Source organism: Eretmochelys imbricata, chromosome 4 (assembly GCF_965152235.1).
Source record: "Eretmochelys imbricata isolate rEreImb1 chromosome 4, rEreImb1.hap1, whole genome shotgun sequence".
NCBI lineage: Eukaryota > Metazoa > Chordata > Testudines > Cheloniidae > Eretmochelys > Eretmochelys imbricata.
In genome coordinates this window covers 32,414,451-32,437,354 of record NC_135575.1, presented here as the reverse complement: position 1 = coordinate 32,437,354, position 22,904 = coordinate 32,414,451, and the positions used below count along the sequence as shown (strand labels likewise).

Genomic DNA, 22,904 nt, shown 5'->3' with positions numbered 1-22,904 from the left:
CCGCGCTGGGGTTTGTTTCCCCTTCACGGCGGCTGAGCGGAGGGATACCAGGACGCGGTTAGCCAAACACGACGCAGATCCGGCCGCAACGGCCATTTTGTGTACACGCACAGACGAACCCCTTCGGGGCGGGGACGAGCGAGCGATCACGAGCCGGACACGCAGGAGCATCGAAGGCCCGGCAAGACCCTTCGCTCTGTGGGCTGCTCCGTAGCCCGCAGAGCGACGGACAAACCGCCCACTGGGCCCTGCCTAATGCACCGGAAGCTCCAGTTTCACACTGTCTGCGAAGAGGGAACGGCGAGCTCCTGATTGGCGAAGCGGCACCTCTTTCCCCACCCCGGAACAGGAACGCATGCGCTCTTCCTCTCTTCCCTCCCCACCCCCGCAGCACTAGAAGGCGCATGCGCGCACCTTACACGAGTCTGAGCCTGTTACCCGGACTTCCCCCCCATCAGTCTCGGGAGCGCGTGCGCGGATTCCCAGGCGGCGGCGGTTAGCACGTCCCTCCCCCGCTCCAGTCAGAGGGGGGTGCAGGCGAGGTTCCTCAGTGACCCGCCCCCGGGAGCGGGGGGCGGTGCCTGCTGTCCCCTCCTTTCTTCCTCGGCCTCGCCACCGGCGGCGGGTGTGCAAGGGGGCTGAGCTCGGTTTCTTCCGTGGCGGCGGAGGCTCAGCTCATCGTCTGTCCTCTCCCGGGCGGGACAGGCGGCGGCAGGAGCAGCCAGCGATCTCCGGAGAAGGGGCCGGGCCCGCCCGTCGGGAGGAGGCTGTGGGCGGCTGCGCTCCGTGCGGGCGGGCGCCCCTGGCTGTTTCCGGAGGAAGGAGAGACGCACCTCTCCCCCCTCCCCCCTCAGCGCGAGCGGAGCCCGGAGTCACCGCGGCGCAGAGACAGGCCCGGCGGGCGGCGGCGGCGCGCGCACACACACACACACACACAATGGCGCTCAAACGCATCAACAAGGTGAGCGAGGGGCGGGCTGGGGAGACGGCGCTGCTGCCCCCCATCCCCCCTCCCCGACGCCGGGTTGCGCGTCAGGCCCCGGCGGGGGCGAATCCCTGGGGCGGTGTTGCTGTCGCTCGGGGTTATTGGGTCCCGCACGGACGGGAAGGGGTCAGCGTTGCCTGGTGTGTGCGCGGTGCCTCCGGCTGTGGTGGGGAGTGAGGGGGGCGTCCGGCCGGGGCGGGTGACCCTCGTCTGCGGTGAGGAGCAGGGGGCCTGCCGGGCAGGGGGGGTGGCTGATCTCCTTCCGGGGCTCGGGCTGGCTGCGTGGGGAGGGCGGGTGATGTCGCCCGGGAGCCCCTTTTGTCGCAGTCACCGGGAAGGTCGCGGTGGCCCCGCGGGGACGCTGTGGGCTGTCCGGAGGGCCAGGGCAGGGGCTCTAAATGTCAGTGTCACCCGGCGCGGAGATGATGTCGGCTTCTCGCCTCCATCGCTTCCGCTGCTGCTGTTATTGATTCCCCGGCTGTGCTGTGGCTGTGTTTACATCGCAGGGACAGTCAGTGCTGGGTCGCTCCTTCCCAAGGGGGGAATCCGCCTCCCGGCCAGATTGGTTTCTCTTCCCTGCCGTGTAACTTCTTTCCCGCATTGTAAGATGGCGGCGGGTTTGCCTAGTTCAGGCTCTTTCCGGGTCTCTTGGTTTCTGCAATAACATGACACACACACGTCCACGCTCCCGTCAAGTCACACTATATAGCAGCAGCTGCTCCTATTCCTCTAGATTTCCCCTTCCCCCTGCAAACCCACTACTTTCATAATGTAGAGGAATGGCTTTTTACCTCATCTCTTGCTTTATTGGGGGCGGAAGACTGTGTGATATATTGAGAATTTCGTCCTTGCACAATCCAGCAGGGTGGAGTAACTTTACAGCTAACTCAGAAAAAATGTTGGGGTGATGGCAGTCCAGCCTTTCCTGAGAGGAAGGTTAGTGGCAGAGGGTGGGGTTTAGATAACTTGTAAACCTTAATTTCAGTTGTGACGTTCCTGTGGAACAAAGGTTTAGTGTTATTGGGCAGCATCCACGTTCCCAAACTGTTGGGGTCTTAATGACAAGCATGATTAAAGATAAATAGCTTAAGCTCTAAATTGGTGTTGATCTGTACTTACAAGCATTATGGCATTTTAAATATTTTGAGACTGGATGGATTATTTTTCTCCTGGTCACTTTACAGCTTGCCAACAAGCCAGAAACTCATAGTGCCCTTAAATCATACACTGAAAATGTCAATTTTGGATACAATGATTAGGGTTTGTCATATTTTTTTTCTTAAATATTACAGTAACTTGACACTCTTACTGTGGAGGAGGTCTGGTGGCTTGACTTACTAGTTTGGTTATCTAACAGGAGCATAATGTGGTTACTGTGTCTTAATTTATTGCTTGCACTCAAGAATAACACAACTCTTAAATTCAAAACTGTTATAAGTAGGAGAAGTGTAGATTTGAATTAAAATGACACTCTTAAAACACTTTCAAAATAGTTTCTGGTAAACCTGCTACCAAAACTTGTTTCCACTGTAACAGTGGATGATATTAAACTTAAATTAAAATGCAGCTGGGAGACTCCCTGGTACGCTTTGTCACCAACTCATGCAAGTGAAATGCATCCTGAACTCAGACTTCTGTAGGGCCGAGGAATTTGTCAAGCATAAATCAAGACAAACTTTCAGATGCATAGTCTATACTTAACCTGATATTTTACTTGGGGCCTTAGCACATTTTTAAAAGTAATTTTGTACCAAGAAGTCTATTTAGATTGTAAGATCTTTGGGGTGTAGGGACTGTCTACAGTGCTTAACAAAATGGGGCTGCATTCTTAGATGGTTTTTAGGCACTGTTGTAATAAACATGACTAATAATACAAGTATGTCCAGGGGTTAAAATCTTTCTTGTCCAGGGTTAGTGGTTGGAAATGGTAACCATTTTTGACTAGTGTAGCCAAACCAGGCTGCAAGATATGCCTCAATTTGTTCTGTTTACAGTTGTGACTTGATTTTCAGCAGTTGTCATCTGAGACAATTATAGTTAGATTAATCCTTTATCTGTAATTTGGGATTTTGAGGTGCTTTCTAGTGCTCTCAGGAGAATTGATGCTAAAATCAAAGCATAAGAAAATAAAATCATAAACAAATGAGGTGAATTTAAGATCTGTCTCACCAGTGACAAAGCAGCCGTCTCTAGCTTTAGTGGTTGAAGAGCTGGGATCCCCAGCTTTTAAATGGCAAGATCATCCAGACATCAGATTCTAGATTTTTGTGGTGCAACAGATCAGACTTTGAAACTCCATGCTTCCTTATAGTATGTGCTTGGCACTAGTCCAGGGCTGCAAAATGCAAGTCCAGGACCTCAGAGCACTGTAATTGTATATACCTGATTCAGTCTAACTTGTAAGTCTGTAGAAATTTTACGTGCCAAGGTCAGAGTTCATTGTCTTCAGCAGATGACAGCACAAACACCCAAAGGGGAGGCATTTTCTTTCAATCCCTGATCTGTTTTGATTCCTTTGTTATGGACCATGCTCTTTGAAGTGAACCAAAACATTAAACTTGGGGCTTGGCAGGTAAGTAAAAATTGACTTTCAGGTCTAGCTAATGTATAGAAATTAGTTCCAAGAAGTTGGGATTCAGGATAAGACTACTTTTTAAAAATTTATTTACAAAGGCTATCTAATATGGACTTAGCACTTCATCAACCATTTTGAAGCTGCATTTTAGAATAGTTGACAACATTGGGCTATGTATTTTGGGGTAACTTTTTAGGAAAGAATCTTCAAGTCATTGAGTCTTCAGTTTTAACCTTGAAACTACTGTTTTCTTGTTTGAGGGTTAAATTAACATTAAAACAGAATAATGACTTTTGGTATTTGGGAAGAAATAGATGAAAATGTTATAACTGACTGCATTAATTTTTCACACTTATTTATATAAGCACATTACATTACTACCAATGTACTGTAGGTACTAGGCAGCTTTCAGTTTAGTGGCAATTTGAGATTATTTCCCAATGCAAAATACTTTGTCAGTTTCTGCCCAAAGAAGTGGGATGGTATTGATCTAATGCAGGGGTGGCTAACCTGTGGCTCCAGAGCCACATGCAGCTCTTCAGAAGTTAATATGCGGCTCCTTGTATAGGCACCGACTCCGGGGCTGGAGTTACAGGCGACAACTTTCCAGTGGGCCAGGGGTATTCACTGCTCAACCTCTGGCTCTGCCACAGGCACTGACCCCACTCCACCCCTTCCCGCCCCCTCCCCATAGCCTGTCATGCCTTCGCTCCTCCCCCTCCCTCCCAGAGTCTCCTGCATGCTAGAAAACAGCTGATCAGTAGGTGTGGGGAGGGAGAGGGAGGTGCTGATCAGCGGAGCTGCTGGTGGGTGGAAGGGGAAGCTGATGTGGGGCTGCTGTCATATTACTGTGGCTCTTTGGCAATGTATGTTGGTAAATTCCGACTCCTCCTCAGGCTCAGGGTGGCCACACCGATCTAATGGGAATCTGACTACATCAGACCATTTTAATGGCAACTACTCTTAAAATAAGGAAATTAAAACGTTTATAATCTGTTTGTGCACCATGGGACCAAAGATTCCATAATATTGTGCAGGAAAAGTTTTTTCTTCAGTCTAATAATTTTGGAGAGAGCGCAGGAGCAGGATTAAAAAACTGATTCAAATGGAGGACGTACACTGCATTTAATGCCCAGAGGACACTAGTGAGTGACAGTGTGTTTTTAAAAAAAAAAAATATATGAAGCAGAATATTTTTCAGATTTGTTGAGGCAAGTTGTCCGTTAACCACTGATAAAGGGTTAGTAACTTGAAATCATGCTTTAAAAATTAGTCTTGTTCTAGAGCCCCTCTAACATATTTTTGTTCTATCATTTTCCTAATTTAAGTTTTTATTCTGTTGTATAGGGTTCTCAAACAGCAAATAAAGGAAAACTGGTTATGCAAGGCAAATAGTGAAATTGACTCTGATAGCACTGTATACATATATGTGGAGTACACAAATTGGGGGAGACAAGACAGAAGTTTTGTCTAATCTTTTAGTTTTAGTAACTTTAGATTTTGTAACAATTCAAACTCAGAAGCAACTACGTGTCCCCTTAAATTAATCAAATGTTTCAACAGAATTTAAACAGATTTTCCCACCTCTAGAACATTCTTACAATAAATTTCCTTTCCTGTGCATCAATTGGATTGGTCTTCAGTAAGAAATGCTAAGAAAAATTATACTGAGATGCCACGATGGTTCAATATGTCAAGCTGAAAAAGAGGACCCGTAGTTCTTAGTTACTTTATTTAGTACCATATAGCTATTTGAGGTATTAAAAGTAGTCGCTGAAGTTTCTTAAAATGGCTTCCTTCCAAATAAGGTGAGAATTGCCACTCTATAGCAATCCTTGTTGTCCTGTTTATAGCTTGAGCAATGATTTGCTCTGTTTGCCTTTATCATGTGATTTGGAGGCAAGGTTTTGAGCTTGTTACAGGAATTGGGGAATTTGTGCTTGTTAAAAGGTTGGGCAAATAAGTGGTGTTGTAAGAAAATGGTATTAAGCAGTAGAAGAGATCCTGGAAAAAGCAATTGATAACAATAAGATATCTCTTTGTAGGTCATCTTTGGAGCACAAACTTTGAGGTTGTTTCTTTTTTGCTGCTTTATGACAGAAGTTTGAAAGGTTTTTAGACTTTTTCTTTTCTCATTATTACCTTTGACATTCCAGCCCTATCTAGGCTGGAAGACTATGGCCATTATGTACACCAGGGATTTTACAAAAAAAAAATTACCTCTGATGTTACCATGTTTTCAGCTAAATTGGTGGTAATGCCTCTTTTGTAAAATACTTCAGTTCAGAAAAGGCTTATTGCTGGAGAATTAGTGAAAGGGTGCATTGCAAGAGCAAAGAGTGAAAGTTGATAAAGAAGAGGGAAAGGGATTTTCTGTCACTGTTTTTGTTAACAGGTCATTAACTACAGTGGCTAGTATTTTGGATAAATGAAGGCTTTGTTACTCTGGCCCCTTCACTTGATGCGTTACATCTTACAATAAATATTCCTGAGAACTCCCACAGGTTCTCCAGCAAGACCATGACACTTCTGATATTTCAGCTTAAAGATTAAGGCCATGTCTACGCTACAAAATGTCGAGCTAACTTATGTCAGCATACAGCTACTGCAGATACTAAATAGCTTGTGTGTGTGTACACATTTGGCTGCTTGGGTCAGTGGTGTGCATCCTTACCAGGAGCACGTGTATCAATTGTATTGTCAGTGTGGGACAGTTCTTGAAAACCAGTAATAGTTGACGCAAGCAGCACGGTGTCTACGCTGACACTGTGTTAACCTAATTGCGTCAGCTGTGACTCTGTGTCGCATGGGGACATGGGGGTATAGTACTAACTCGGCATAGAGAGGCACTTACATTTGTGAGAGCCAAATTTAAGGGAAGACCTTTCCTTAGTGAGGTTGACGCAAGGCAGCGTCTGTCGCTCGAACCCTGTAATGTAGACCAGGACTAATAAATATTTCAGGCAACCTTTAAACACCTGAAAAGGAAAATGTTTTAAAATACTTTTGTAGATTACCTTTAAAATTCTTGGATTCCAGTGTGTTCCTGGTTGAGTGAACTGCAAATATTTTCTAAAACGTGAATTAAGGTCCAGATTTCACGAAATAGTAATGGTCAGCACACAACTAATTTTAAACCTTTTCTTTTCAGCTTGCTAGAAATTGCACTGATAGCCTTCCAGTCACTTTGATCCTCCAGTATGTGTTATTCTTTCTTTATACTTGGAATCGGTTAGACTCTGAGCTGGCTTTTAGGGTTTCGGCAAATGGGGTCTAGCTGTATAGTATGGTGGTGACAAAGAATCTGTCCATGCTTTTTGAGATTAAACAGAAACTCTGTTTTCAAAGCCACAATTAACAAAAAATGCCACCTGCCTATTTTAAAGGACAGTGGGCCTCTGAAAGTAACTGTGAAGGCCAAGAATGAATTGTTTTGGTGTACGCAGTGTTATTGTAGCCATATCAGTTCCAGAATATTAGAGACAAGGTGGGTGAGGTAATATTCTTTATTGAACAAACTTCTGCTGGTGAAAGACAAGCTTCCGAGCTTACACAGACCCCTTTTTCAGGTCTGGGAAACTTACTCAGGGCTTGTCTTTGCTACCACTTCGGTATAATTTACGTTGCTCAGGGGTGTGAATAATCCACGCACCTGAGCAAGGCAAGTTACACTGACCTAAACGCTGGTTTAGACAGCACTATGTCAGCGGGAGACTTTCTCCCACTGACATAGCTACTGCCTCTCACAGTAGCCTCTATAGTGCTCCCAGCCATGCTGCTACTGGGTCTCTGTTATAAGCTAGGCTGCCACCCAGGCTTCTGGCTTGGCCTGCCATTTGGGTTCCCTTCTGGGAGCCCTGCTGTCCCCTGGGGTCAGCAGCTGACTGGACTCCGGGTGCAGATCTCCCTGCTGGAGGCGAGAAGCGTCAGGTAGCTTCCCCCCTGCTCCCGCATAGGAGCAGGGAGGTGAGAATCCTGGCTCTCAGAACCACCCTTCTCTCCCTCCGAGACTGTACCTCTTCAGTCGGTAGAAGTGCTCCTGGTAAGGATGCACACCACTGGCAGAAAGAGGGTAGTGTAGACATCAGTCCCTGCAGTAATTATGTAGGTCATCGATTGTAATGTAGACCTGCTCTTAGTCTGGTATCCAGTTCTGTGACAGAGCAGAAGTTCAGTCCCTCGGGGCATGTCTACGCTGCAATTAAAGACCCTTGGCTGGCGCTTGGGCGAAGAGGTTGTTTAATTGTGGTGTAGATGCTCAGGCTGGAGCTTGGGCTCTAGGACCCTGTGAGGTGGGAGGGTCCCAGAGCTGCCGCTGAAGCCCAGATAAGCCCAAATGTCTGCACTGCAGTTAAGGGCCCTTTATCCCAAACCCTATGAGTCTGAGGGCACAGGCTAGTTGTGGGTTGTCAATTGCAGTGTAGACATACCCTTAGAGAGTGCAGATGTTTGGGCATCATGTATTGTTCATTTAGTAGGTATTGGTGCCATGGTTTCTCCTGGAGGTGGAGTTTTGTAGGTTGTAGAGTAGTTGGTTCCGCTTCTTGTTTTTGTGTTGGATGGCTGTCATCAGCTTTTCTTGATAGTTGTTTTGGATTTCTTGCATGATTTTCAGGTGACTTTCCTGATCCTTTTTTCTTCCCCATGTACATGTGGTGGTTTCTTGTCTGAGGTGATCGTTTCTGGAGTACGTGAGGTGCAGTAAGTGATTCCTCAGTTTTTAAGAAGTCTGTCTGCAGAGCTGTTCAGCACAATTTTAGTTTTGTCTGTAGAGGTCAAGAGTTATGTTTTGTTCATTGCATTTACTCATGAAGTAGATGTCGCTGTTAAGTTGTGCTTCATTTTTCTTCATGTTGTGGAGTTTTCATTTCAAATGGCAAAATTTGGTTGCATTGTTGTATGTAGTGTTGTTGTAGCTGTGTCAGTCCCAAGATATTAGAGTCAAGTTGGGTGAGGTAGTTTCTTTTATGGGACCAGCTTCTGCGGATGAGAGAGACAAACTTTTGAGCTTACACAGATCTGAAGTGCTCTCTGTAAGCTCAAAAGAACATCTCTCACCAACAGAAGTTGGTCCAGTAAAAGATATTATCTCAGCTACCTTGTTTTGGTGTTGCAGTCTGTGCTCCAACAGGTGCTTCACTTCCCTTAAAAGCAGCAGGGGCATAACTGTCTCTGACTACTATGGGTGAGGAGAGAAGAGAAACAGGTTTTTCTCCTTACACCTGGTTAGTTTCACTCTTCTGCTGCTTGAAGCATTATATGTGGCAAAAGGAGCATGATGCAATCTGCAGCTGAGATGAAAAAAGCAGAGGGATCAAAAAAACATAGTTGTGTGTTGAGGAGCGTTTGGGCAGCTGTCAAATTCTTCTCTTCTCTCTTCCCCCTCCCCCAATAGGGGTGGGTCTAAGTGGAAGGTTTGAGAGGAAACCAGAAGTTCAGCTGTTTAGCGAAGACACTTGGGAGATGTGAAGATGCTGTCCTGCATAAAGCCTACAGTATAACTTTTTCTGATCCCTTCACAATAACAGATCAGAGGGCCTTTCAGAGAGTAGGGATGGTCCTGCCTGAGGGTGGGGAATTTGGTATTTCAAGTTGATATATCAGCTGACTGAACTTCCCGGGAGTAAAATATATATTCCTACGGGTGTACTGGTGTAACTTCCTGGGTGGACAGTCTTCCAGAACGTTTACACGCTGGAAGTTACAACAATATATCTGTAGCAGTAGTATAGTTATCCATTTCAAATGGCAAAATTTCCCATGTACATGAGCTTTCATTCCAGGGTTCATAAGAAATCAGCCACTTGTTAAGTGGTAGCTAGGCCTCACATGAATGAAAAGCTGCACTAAGAATTTCAAAAATTGACCTTGAATACTTCAAAATTTAAAATAAAATAATCCTGGGTAAGTAAATCAAGTGACATGCTGACATGAGGTTTAGTGTGAATCTAAATCAGGGGTCGGCAACCTTTCAGAAGTGGTGTACCCAGTCTTCATTTATTCACTCTAATTTAAGGTTTCGTGTGTCAGTAATACATTTTAATGTTTTTAGAAGGTCTTTCTATAAGTCTATAATATATAACTAAACTATTGTATGTAAAGTAAATAAGGTTTTAAAAATGTTTAAGAAGCTTCATTTAAAATTAAATTAAAATGCAGAGCCCCCCGAACCGGTGGCCAGAACCCGGGCAGTGTGAGTGCCACTGAAAATCAGCTTGCATGCCGCCTTTGACACGCGTGCCGGAGGTTGCCTACCCCGATCTAAATAGTGGTTGTGTGTTCACTAAAAAATGCAAGTTACGTTGCCTAACATTCCCATTATAAAACATTTTCAGAATATTCTGAGAAGCTGTAGTGTCTCCATGCTTTGTTACAGGGAATTTGAAAATTTGCTGTCTCTGTGGAAAATTTATTCAAGCTTGGCTGAACTACCAGTATGAAAAATCACAATTATTCCATTTAACAAAGGCTTGTTTGTTTGGCAGAAAATTTCTCTGATTGGCACTGAGCATCCTCCAGCCCAAGACACAAGGGCCTGAGCAGGATTCTCTATTTCAGTTGTACTTAACTAGTTGCAGGGGCATCAGTGTGAGAACATGGGGACTCTATCCTGTGTTGTCAAAGCTCCCTCTACTGGCTCCCAAGCAGCATGGAGAAGGGAGGATAAAACTTGTCTCAAATGCAGAGGGTTGGGGACAATAGGATCTGGGGGCGGGGGGGGGGGGGGGAAGAGATAGGAGCAGAGGAAAACAAGGAGGCTTGGGAGAGGGGAACAGAAGAGTATGAGTAGAGAGAACCACCTCCAGAAACTAGAATTGAACCATGAATTCCTGCGTTTGAACAGTCTTCCGCTGTCTAGCAAACTAGCAGTGTGTTTCATGGCTAAGTGAGTCTTATTCGTTTCCCCCCCCCCTCCCCCCCATGGCTGCTTGAAAGAGGATAACAGCTTTCTACTGGAACCTCAGGTGGTGGTCTATGCTGTGGTTCAAAGGTTCCAGCTCTGCTGATGACCTGTGGCAGGAGGGGGGTGTCAGTATGTTCCACCTGATACAGTTTGGGGTTTTTTACTTTTTTAAAAAAAAACTTGGAAATGTTTTTAATATAGGGATTTTCTTGTATGTGAAGGTTGCGAAGTTTCTCAAATTAGAGAAATGTTCATTTAGATTCACAGGATGGACAGTACTCACTGAATGATAAGGATAAAAAGAAATGTGGTCCTAGTTCTTATTTTCTGCACACTGTCCAAACTGCACTGAATTCAGATTTATTAATTTCCTCCTAGGCTTTTTCTGGTGTCTGCTACCGTAGCATCTGAGTGCTTCAAACATTAATGAAGTTGTCTTCACAACACTCTTGTGAGATAGGGATAAACCAATTTTATGTATAGTGAATTGAAGCGAAGAGATTAAGCCTGAAAGCATACATTCATATTGCATGCCTAATTTGAGATGCATATGGCCATTTTTGAAAAGAAGATTACTTAGCTTTTTTGTAGTGCTGGATATGTTGAAAGCACAACTGCAGCTGACTTCTGTTGCAGTTGAGTGCTCACCATGTCTGCAAATCAAGCTCAAGGTGTTTTGAGTTAGGCATTCAGAAAATGAAGAAAACGGGTAGTGGTCACCTATGAAGTTTGGTTTAAGTAATTTGCCCAGCATCAGGAACTGTGTGTGGAAAAGTGGGAATAGAATCCAGTTCTCTGGAGTGCCATTCAACTGCCATAACCATGAGACCTTTCTCTTCCTGTAATCCCCGCCTTATTCTCTGTACCCATTCTAACTTCTATAACAAATGAGGCAGGTCTTCAACTACACAATCCTGTGCACTGATTGAGGCAGGAGTCCTGTCAATTAAATAGTTTGTGATCATAATTAGACTAACATAATTCATGCACATGTACAAGGTACTGTAGCTGAATTAGTTGCACCTGAAGTCTGACACTTCCTAACTTTTGACTATTTGAATTATAGGCTTAATGTTCTTTTAAAGTGGGGTTTTTCTTTTTGTATGTAACAATTGTACTATGGTAGCATCCACCAGGCCTGATCAGGACCACGTTGCTAGACACTGCATAAACTTAGTTTGTGTCCTGAAGAGCTTAGGTTCTAAAGACAAAACAGGAACATACCTGAAAGGTATGGAATGTATTGGCAAACTAATAAGAATGAAAATGTGGTGTTTTTAGATATATCAGTGATCCTCGGGCTTGTTTTCAGTGTTTTCTGTACCTGTTTTTGTACTATGGCTTTATTCCTTGCCTGTTTGCTCTGGTCACTTTAGCCCATGTTTACTTTCTTAATAATTTAATGCTTTTTTTATGTAAATATTAACCCTTGTGACTTACTTGTTTCTTAGGTCACAGCTTATATCTGTCTACTCCTTTGTTTTTAATTTTTTATTTGTAATAAGTATAATGGATTTTGTTCCATTATATTTTATTACTTTCCAAGTAACTGGCCTTTTGTATATATTTTTTGCTAGTTATACTTGCATTTGAGACCCCATCTAAGTATGAGTAGCACTGGAACTATTATGGCTTTTTAATCTGGTCTTCTGCTCTAATTCTAGTACTCTAATGGCTGCTATGAGTGGATGTTATGGGAAAGGCATTTAACTTAGTCACTGGATGACACTGCCATTTTTAATCTCAAAACACGGACTTACATTTTCTTTTATTCTTATCCCTCTTTTTAGACATGTCCAATCCTTCCTTTCACAGAGTAGTCCTCAAGTCTCAACCAATGAGTGGAGATTAATGTTGTAATGCATTCTTGGGTGTTGACATTTTAAGTGCCAAGTTAATGTACTATGAGAAGGCTCTGTGATTTTTAAAATGCCTTTTTGCTAGGGCTTAAATATTCCTGGAATTACATTTTGATCTGTAATTTCTCATTCTTAGTTTAAACAAATTCTTCTTTGAAACTTTAGCAGATCAATTCAGCCTCTTCTATTGTGCCTTTTTAACTAGTTACCAGAAGACTGCAATGCATTTTTCTAATGAATAAATCTGTTTTAACTTTTTAATCTTCAAAAACAAGTCTTAAACTCCCAATTAGATTATTACACTTTATGACAGTAGGAGAGAAAAAGGTGCCCACTAGAATCCATGGGGTGAAGTCAGCTGGCATTCATGTTGAATTAGTAGATAGTATTTCAACTTGGACCAGGGAGGGGCAGCAGCTATGATGTGGAATGTAAACTCTAATTGTGAGGGAGAGAAGGGTGGACAGATAGCCTGTTATGCAAGGTGTTTTGCAAGATTCTAACTTCTTAATTTATCAGGTCTCTAAACATTCTTACATTAGCTGCTATATTTATGAAATGTTCTTAACTGTACTCAATGTATGGGCCTGTATTAGCACACAAGTGCCGTGCCATTGGTCCTCTGAGCAGTCTTCGCTCTCCCTTCAGATGTCTTCTCTCAAACCTTTTAAATAACATCTGAAAAAGGGATCTCAATTGAGTTAGTCTTTTTATTACAAAATTTATACTCTGTAGAGTGGTGTGTACTTGGAGCACAGTCCAGTGTTCGAAATTACATGTGATGCACACTTATAAATGTGCTCAAATACAGTAGTACAAAAAAAAATTAAGCAAAAACTAGTATTAAAATTTTGGTTTACTTTATGTCCAAAACCCAAGGAATTCACTTTTGGTTCCCAGCATCAACAATGACTTGGCCATTTTACACAAATATAATAAGCAATTAACTTTTATAGTACAGTGATAAATGTTTCCTGTCTTGAAACCACTGGGTAGCTTTCATATACACATGGAATATTAGGGAAATGCTGTCATTTCTTTTCTCCCTTATTACTACTTAATACAAAGTTACTGTAAAACTTTTAGGCCAAAAATTTAGCAGAAACTCTTAGTAAATGCTGATTTTGTGTGTTAAAATCTGTCATGAGGATCATAACTGAGGGTGTCTTTTTTTCACTCTCCCAACTACCTTGCCATGTTCATAACTTTCCCTACAGGGGCAAATTACTTGTCCTGCTTCTTAAGTACACTGCACCCCATAGTGCCCTAACAGGAGCACTGGAGTGTAATTAATCCTTAATTAGTGCTTTAAAATGCTGTACATTTAATCCTTAATATGGCTATCACATGTTTATAGATTTGAAAACTGAGATACAGAGGTGGTTTGCCCAAAGCTACACGGGAAGTCCATGGCCGATCCAGACAGAAAACTAGATTCTCTTAGTCCTGTGCTTTTATCACAAGACTAATCTTTCCATCTAGTAGTAGTACATCCAAGTTCTGAACCAAGACTGGTCATTCATTTATTCCTTCCCAGCTGGGTCTGAGATCTCTGTAGATGAGTGTCTCAGCTGCTTGGAAATACTGGTCATGTTTCTCAAAACTGTCCCTGTAAACTGAAAAAAGGTATCATTAGCGGACTCAGGATGGAGGCAGGTCTATTCCCCATCAAATGGAATCTCCACTCGGGATTTTTTGAGGAATCCTAATGGAGTATTCTTAAATATGCCTTCCAAAAAAGGAAGAGGAGACCAAGACCAAAGGGAAACAAGAAAGGAACAGAAATTGGAGGGATCAAGCAGAGAGTGACACAAACAAGATATTGGAAGAGTAAACAGGGACCCTTTTCTGCAGACAGAAATTACTACAGAACGGTGCTTCATAAGGCCTGGCAGCTTTTTAAAAATTAAAATTTATTCTGATTTCTCCTTCTCTTCCCTAGCCCACGCCCTTCCCTCAAAGGAGGAGGGGAAAGATCAGATGTTTGCCTTCCCTAGTGTGAAAAACTTTAATTGTTTCTTGAATGCCATAACCCAAATGGCCTCACACTTTTCCAGGTTCTATATGCCATCATGATTTTTCTGGTTGTCTGGAGGAGGAGGCGCTTAGATAATAGCGATAGGCATCTCTAAAAGCAAGCATGGAACTTTTCAACTACCCATCTGCAAAATACCTCTCTTTTCATTGACAACTTCTTTAATGTAACATAAATGAGGAACACATGAAATTTGAGAATACTATAATATAGAATTCAGTATTACTATAAACGTTGGAGAAACTAGTGTTAGAGGGCTTTCCCTTCACCCTCCCACTTCCCTGGTTCTTGTCATGCAGACAGCAAGCAGCAAAAGACCAGAAGTCCGAAGTGCAGACAATGCAGTGTTTATTGGGGTTAAAAGAAAAGGAGTACTTGCGGCACCTTAGACTAACACATTTATTTGAGCATAAGCTTTCGTGAGCTACAGCTCACTTCATTGGATGCATGCAGTGGAAAATACAGTAGGGGGATTTTATATACCCAGAGAACATGAAACAATGGGTGTTACCATACACAGTGTAACAAGAGTGATCAGGTAAGGTGAGCTATTACCAGCAGGAGAGAAACACTATTTATTGGGGTTAGTTTCCAAGCAAGCTGTCATGGAGTGTGGGGGAGTCAGGGCCCTGCAGTCTCACTTCCTGTGATTCACTGAGACTCTCAGCCAGCCAGTAAAACAGAAGGTTTATTAGACAACAGGAACAGAGCTTGTAGGTACAGAAAACAGGACCCCTCAGTCAGGTTCATCTTGGGGGGTGGGGAGCCCATCCCCTCCCTCCTCCCCCCATCTCTCCAGCCAGCTCCAAACTGAAACTCCCTCCAACCCCTCCTGTGGCCTTTTCTCTTTTTCGGGCCAGGAGGCCACCTGATCTTTGTTCTCCAATACCTTCAGTAGACACCTTGCAGGGGAGTGGCCCAGGTCATCAGTTGCTGGGAGACAGGGTGTCACCCAGTGTCTGTGTACATGGCATCACACCTGCCCTCTCGGGCTCTGTGACAATCACACACCCGTATCCCACCACCTAGATACTTAAGAAATGCATAGAGGAAACTGAGGCACCCACACAGTATTCAGAAAAAACATTAAGAACATTCCCACTTCATGTCACAAACATATTCCGAAACCCTTCACACCAGTCGGGCTTATCTCTGTACTCCGATAGTCTGTTCCCTAATGTTCCTTTCCCAGCCCTGATGCCACAGAGCCTTGGCCTGCGTCCCTGTTCCCCTTTCTCCCCCCTTAACAAATATGATTCCTGTTTCCCTTCCACTTCCTGTTTGACCCCAGTTTTTATAGTAATATTCTCGACTATACCTCAACCTAACTAATAAATGCTAACATATTGTAATATAATTCTCTAACCAATTATATCCCACTACCCTAATTAACTTACACCTAGCAAAATTAATTATACAACAGAGAAACAATTAGAGAACTAGACAGATTAAGAATAGAAATGGGAGGCCATAACGATAAAACAATACAGAAATGAGGATTTGCAACAACAATAATTGATAAGTGATTTCTTGCCAGACGGGATGCTATCAAACTTAGTTTTCTTTAACCATCTTAAGATCTGTTTCTTTATCTGGTGGTGATGGGCATTATCAGGACAGGATCGTATTCCTAACAGCCCAATACCACCTTATTTCAGTGTGACTGGTTTGGGATGTGAGGATGTGACCCTACGCTTCCCATCTTATGGCTGCTCCTGCTTAGCCAAAGTGAGAGATGGCCCATGCATGCACAGGCAGAATGTGATTTTGATTCTTTGTTTTTTATACCCCTGTAACTAGCTAAGTGATTAAAAAATACACCTAAGTTCTTAAAGGATAGACTTTTACAGGCAGGCCTGAATATCTATGTTCTAACAACTAGGTTGATTATATTAAATGTAATTAAATGTGAAAATGTACTTAAATTTTTGACATTGACTCTTGTGCAGAATTCTCAGGTTCTTGCTGGAGCACGTCTGAAATCAGTTGGCCTTGCTGCGAAATTTAGTTCTAGCTAGTCGAGGAATGAAAAATGCATCTTTCCAAATGAGGGAATGGAGGCGCGCACCAGGCTTGTTAACCTAATCTTGTATTTGAGGCTTTTGAAGTTTGATGTTAGTATAGCAGTTGAGATGTGATGTGCTATATGATGCTTTGTGCACTGGAATTTTTACCCATTAAATTTGTTTAAAATCAGGACGTGGTTTGTCTAATCACCACAGTAGGCCAGCCAAAATCATAGTCCTTCAGACTGTTGAGCCTACTTATACACTGACAGTCATTTTAACCAGTATCTAAAACCATTTTCTTAATGGGTAAAGTGGGTGCCTCCATATTGGAGTAAATGCTTGTGGTGAGTGTGACTTGAGGAGTAAAGAGTCCTGAAACTCAAATGTTATAACTTTCAAACTGTTAATATTAGCTAAACTATATATACACATACAGTCTGTCTACGTATACACTTTGCTTTGAACTATTGTCCTCGGCTTCATTTTTTTTAGATGGGATTTCTTTCACTGGTAGTCAGGTGTTTCTACCCCTAGCTTAAGTATTGGCATTTCTTTTACTAGATTTATTAGAAAATCCCTCTTCCACTAAAAGAGATCTCTCATGTCTCAGTTGCTTTTTAGTCTGAACTTACTGCTCTGAAGACCTCCAGTATCCTTTGAAACTCTCCCTGGTCCATGGGATTTGCCTCTTACAACCTTAGTAAAGCTGCAGTGCGAACCTCAATTTTTTCCTCCTTCAGTACCATCTCCCTTATTTTTGTGTGTGTTTTTGCAAACTCTAGGCGCTGCTGACAGTTTTTTGATAAAAGCACAACATATCAACAGATCCGTTGCTTCTCCCAGATCAAATGGATAGCCCAGTGACAGTGTAAATATAAATGTATCTCAGTTTTTAAACACAATAAGACTGCTTCTACTCACTGTAGATGCATCATCTGTTATGACACTTTTAGTATATAGAGGGGTTCTCTAGTGGAACTTCACAGATTTTAGCTAGACATTGAGAAAAGTGACCATTCTCATGTACATGGATGTAATCACATTTCTCATCCGCACGTGCCTTTTTAGAGGAATTGAGACTACATGTTGAACCTAGGGCGTTCCTTCTCCTTTCCTTAGTATCATTTCAAGAATTAAAATGAAACCACTGCTTAGCCCGTTGGGAATGTCCTTACAGAACAACCCTGTAACAACATAGGGATCTTATCAACATTATGATGTACCAGAAAATGTATCTTTAGATGATGCAGAGACCTAAAACGTCTTAAAATTGAAGAATCTCTGCCATTTAATAGAGAAAATGCACAAATTGAGTAATTAAAGACATTTCACATGGGATTTATCTTGATTTATTTAGAAAGAATAGCTGCCCCTATGTCAGAATAGCAGTAGAAAAATATTCCATAATACTGTTAATTTCACTCTGCCATTGCTTGGCAAAACTGAACTGCAGGAGAAACATTGCAATACAAAATGTTTGAAGTCTCCAACTATAAAATTCAGGCCTTGTTGATCCATAATTTGTCTGATTTGTTGCAAAAGCAAACAAATACAGGCTGACTTAGATTGACTTAGAGATGCCTCACTTGCCTTTCTAGTTACAATGGCAAAGTACCATAAATAAAGGATAACGGAATATTCCAGTCTAGCCAGTATAACATGTCCTGATTTAGAGTGAAGTCAGATAACCTATTGTAAAAGAATGGAGGGGTGGTAAATAGTGAACTTGCCTGTGCTGTTTTTGTTAAAGTGCCTAGACTGCAGTTGAGTGCTATACTTTACATTAGCTCTGTAGATGGTCTGAACTAAGCTTTGACGTTAACACCTCAGATTAAATTAAACGTTTAGGAGGGAAGGGGATAAACTTTGATTACCTCTGTTTTGCTATATGCAGTGTTGATGTAGCTGTCTCTCTCCCAGGATATTAGCGACAAGGTGGGTGAGGTAATGTTTTAATGGACCAACTTCTATTGGTGAGAGAGAGAGAAACTTTTGAGCTTCCATGCAGCTTTTCTTTTCCCAGACCTGAAGAGCTCTGTGGAGGCTCAAAAGCTTGTCTCTCCCCCCACAGAAGTTGGTCCAATAAAAGGCTTACCTCACCTACGCTGTATCTGTTTTGCTAGACAGTTTTCTGCCGTGTTGAAGGAAATAGTACAAAGTGAACTGGTTTATGTGGTCAGGACTTCATAATGGAGCAGAAAAAAATTACTGCTTATAAGAGTATTTTGAAGAAACTTTGAGAGGTGAGGCAGTACAGAAAAATAGGTTAACTTTTTTTGTGTGCCTTCCAATAACTGCTATCCTACATAGTGATACACTTGTTTGACTGAAGGTACAGGAAAATTGAAATCCTGAAAAAATTTTAATGCCATATTGGCCTGCATTTTTTCTCTTTGCTGTTAAAGTATTAGCAGGTGGTGAGTTTGCTAAAACCATAATTGGTCAAAAATATTTTTATTCCAAGTGTTTGTAAGCTCACCAAGGACTAAGATGAATGTGAAAGCTACTTCAGCTATAAAAGCTGTTAAGCTGCATCGTCAAAATTTGCATATGTCTGTGCATCACAGTACTCAAGTCTAAGTGTCTTAAACCTTTGACATATAGCAAAGTGCTTGGTTTTAGTAAGTTGTAGTGAAATACATGTGATTTCTAACACTAATGCGTTATAGAAAGAGGTGGCTAGTTTGCTTTCCTTGCACTCATGACTTCTTGATGTCTTAGAGGTTAGCGGTGAAGAATTTTTTTTAAAATCCCTCCGCAATCTTTTAGTATACTAAGAGTAAGTAAACTGACTGACTTTTTGACTACATAAATGGCAGTTGACACTGTTCAGTGAAATTCAAGAAAATTCTTATTTTAGCTGAGAAATCTGAGATTGAGACTTCCGGTATTACTGTTTTGATTTCACAGCTGCTATAAATAGACTAAAATCTTTTTCTAATCCCTATTTTCATTCCCTTTTGTGACGCCACTTGAGAAACCATGTCTGCTGTTCAGATTTCTCAGGATTTTAAAAACATACTGCAGTGAAATTGTTAGTGTTAATTGCATTTTTTTTTAAAGCATGTTGTATTGCTTTTGTAACCTTTGTCCTCTAAAAGGTGAACTGAAAAGACTGATCTGTTGGTGGGTGTTGGTCTCTCTCTCTCTCTCTTTTATATATATAAAATCACTACCATATGTAGGATCTATTTTACATCATGGTGAAGAGGAAATGAAACGGCTGTGCTTCTGTTTGTCCAGAATAGAAATGATAAAATTCAGTGTTTTTTTTGCACAGTGTGAAGACATTTTATCTGTTCTTTGCCCCTTATGGTGTTAAGTGTTTTTAAGGAAGGAAATCTTAAAAATTTGTTGGGCTTCATTTAATTCTCCATGCTTTTTTTTTTTTCCTGCATTGCGGTATCTGAAAGCTACAAGTGGTAATTCTGTTGTTGACTTTCTAAGTATCAACACTCAATTTACTAACTTATTTAAATTGCCAGGGCTAGCAGGTCTTGTTACTCTTCAGTGAAGACATTCCTAATACCAACCACAACTGCTCCTGTTGATAGGTTTGCCAAATCATTCTCTCTCTCTATCCAGGAAAAACCATTTAAGGATTTTCTGTACATCCAATTGGACAGTGGCAATGACACTTCACTCACTCTCTCTGAACACAATGTTTTGTATTTAGGAACTTAGTGACTTAGCCCGAGACCCTCCAGCACAGTGTTCTGCAGGTCCAGTTGGAGATGATAGTAAGTAGTATTAAATTTTAATGTTTTGTTCTGATTTTAATTCAAAAAAGAGTATAGTACCTAAGTAATAATACTGACTTTTTCATTTTTAGTGTTCCATTGGCAAGCCACAATTATGGGACCTGTAAGTATTCTGACTCCCATGAATGTTAATGCTAACTTGAAATCATAGTTCTTATTCAGCAAGAACTGTCCTCAGATTTCTCCAGTCTCTTTTAATTTAGACACTCCCAAAAATGCCAGTTTGAGAACAGAGAGGGGAAAAGTGAGTTTAGTTATGCAGATTCCTCGTTGTTGGTGTGTCACTTCTGTAACATGACATGTACCTGAATGAAAATGTCCTGCATCGCAGTGCAAGGTTTTGTCATGTAGAATGTTTGTATGCCAAACGGTTTCTGTAGTTCTGATCCCCCATGGGCCGTGTCTGCATGCAGAATTTCAGCTGTCTATATAACTGTTTGCCCTGGTGCAAACCCTTCGTGTAGATGAGGAAAACTAAAGTTTGGACTGGTGGAGCTTACCATGGTTTCAAGCATTTCTGTAAAAATAGAAAAGTTTTCTGAAGTGCAAAGTGTTCTGAGTGCATACAGGAGGAAAATATGCTGAGCATGCTTACTATGAATTTTTTTAATGTGATTGTATAACTTGACTAGGAAGAAGGTCTAAAGCCCCTTGCCCTTATTGAGGATTAAGTGCATTACAAGTTAGACTTCTTAGTACTTCAATTAACCAAGTAGTTGAAGCTTCTAGGAAACAACACTGAAATACTAAAGCATATCAAATGGCCAAACATAACTTTATCAAGCTTTTCAAAAACATGCATATTTGGATTAAAGCTATTAAAAAAAAAATACCCTAAGTAGTCTTCCAGGAAGCTGTGGCTAGATGCCTTCTAACAAAGTTCTTCCTTCAGTAAAACTAGTACACTGGTGTATGGTTTGTATTTGGGATCTGGAAGCAGCTTTTTTTATAATGAAGACAATTATATTAATGTGCATTTCTACTCTAAAAAGAGATTCTTAACATGATTAAGGTTCCATATCTAGAACAACTCCAAACTTGCTCAGTTTACAGGTGGAGTGATATAATTCCCAGCTGTGCATACTCAGCCTGGAATCTGAACATTGGATTACATTCTCTGTTATGCATAATGAGCAATAAGATTCTGCACGCCAAAATCAGGTCTTGGTTACACCTGTACAACCACACTGAAAGCTAATGGGGTTGCATGTATGTAACTGAAGGCTTGTTTCACCTGCAGTGTCACTATTAATGGGGTATGAGAAGGTACTAGGACACTTTCAGATTCCAGGCTGTCTCAAGGCTGGCAGTTGATTTGATTCAAAGTTTGCTCAGATTTTTAAATTTTAGGAGTCAAGTGCCAATAAACAAGGAACCCCTTCAGTGACACTTTTAGGCCATCTCTAAATTCCGGCTTCTGCTGTGGCATAGCTGAGGTGCCATAGTTATGCTGCTGTAACCTTGGGTTATAGATGCAGACTATAAAGGTAGAAAGGGTTTTTCTGTCGCTGTAGGAACTCCGCTTACCTGAGTGACAGCAGCTAGGTCTATGGAAGCATTCTTCCATCAGCCTAGCTGGGTCTACAGCAGGGGTTAGGTTGGCATAGCTATTGGACTCAAGGGTGTGGATTTGTCACATCCCTGAGTGCCATAGCTATATTGACCTAAATGAAGTGTAGACTAGGCCTTAGTCATGTTAGAGTAGTACTTAATTGTCAGTGTTAATGTACTACTTTGACCTTACACATGTATCCAATGTGGTTTAGGTATTCTCTTGATACCAGTTAGTGGAGAGCTTCTTTTGGGTGGCATACTAAAGAATCCTTTTGTCTTCAGTTCAGAGTTCAAATGCTGGATTTGTTCTTCTAGCTTATCCCTTTGAATGCAACAAAGTATGCACTCCAGAGAGACCAGAATGTTTGCTTAATAGCTATACTAATACTTGAAGTAAACTTAGAAAAGTATGGAAAGATCTCCATTGTATGTCATTGAGTAATACTTATATGATTGACTCTGCATGGTCACAGAACACTAAAAGTATAGTTGGACTTCAAATACAGAAATATTTTCTTTTGTTCTACCTCTCCCTGCTCATTCAGAGTTGTTTATCCTCTTTTCCCACTTAATCTTCGTGCTATCAGTTTAAAGGCATTTATTAGTTATGCCCTTTGGAATAGCATGAGTGCATACTTTAGAGCAGTATTTTAGATAGAATTATCCTTGCTTTAGGATAATAGCTTAGTGGTCTTAGCTGGTGTTGTAGGCCTCATACCTTCATGACAGCCTAGGCATTGGTAGTGTGGATGGCTTAACATATTCCACATCTGAGATCCACTACTGACACAGAAGTCTAATAGTAAGGATTGAGTTCTCATTGTCAGAGAGGTATTTTCTACACTTGTTCTAACCAGTTCTGTTACTTCATTTTAATAACCACTAAGACTTGCCTCCAGCATGTATACAATAAAAGGGTTGAAGTGGTTTTTGAACTTCTCATTTGCCAATATAGCAGTTTTTCAGTGAATACTACATGATATGCTGAATCTCTGCCCAGGCTGTCTCATTGAAGTATCAACTCTAGCATTACATTTTTGCCCCTTGACTTATCTATTGGCTTTTTGCCACACTGCTTCACTTGCAGATATTAAAGTATATATAAGCTTAAGAAATAGGATGTGGCTAGTCTGTATATAAACAAGAGATTGGTCTTAAAGGATATAATATTTAAAAAATAGATAAACCGAATAAAGCCAACTTCCAGTATTCCTGTAAACCA

General features: G+C 41.6%; 1 protein-coding gene across 1 annotated transcript in view; it reads left to right on the top strand.

Moving 5' to 3' along the window:
• The first annotated feature begins 619 nt into the window (after positions 1-619).
• The window catches only part of UBE2D3 (ubiquitin conjugating enzyme E2 D3), a 28,856-nt gene continuing 6,571 nt past the window's right edge, over positions 620-22,904 (top strand). Inside the window, exons 1-3 of the mRNA XM_077815090.1 lie at positions 620-961; positions 20,044-20,107; positions 20,200-20,231. Of these exons, the coding sequence (XP_077671216.1) occupies positions 938-961; positions 20,044-20,107; positions 20,200-20,231 (120 nt within the window). The 5' untranslated portion in view covers positions 620-937. The remainder of the gene's footprint in view (positions 962-20,043; positions 20,108-20,199; positions 20,232-22,904) is intronic.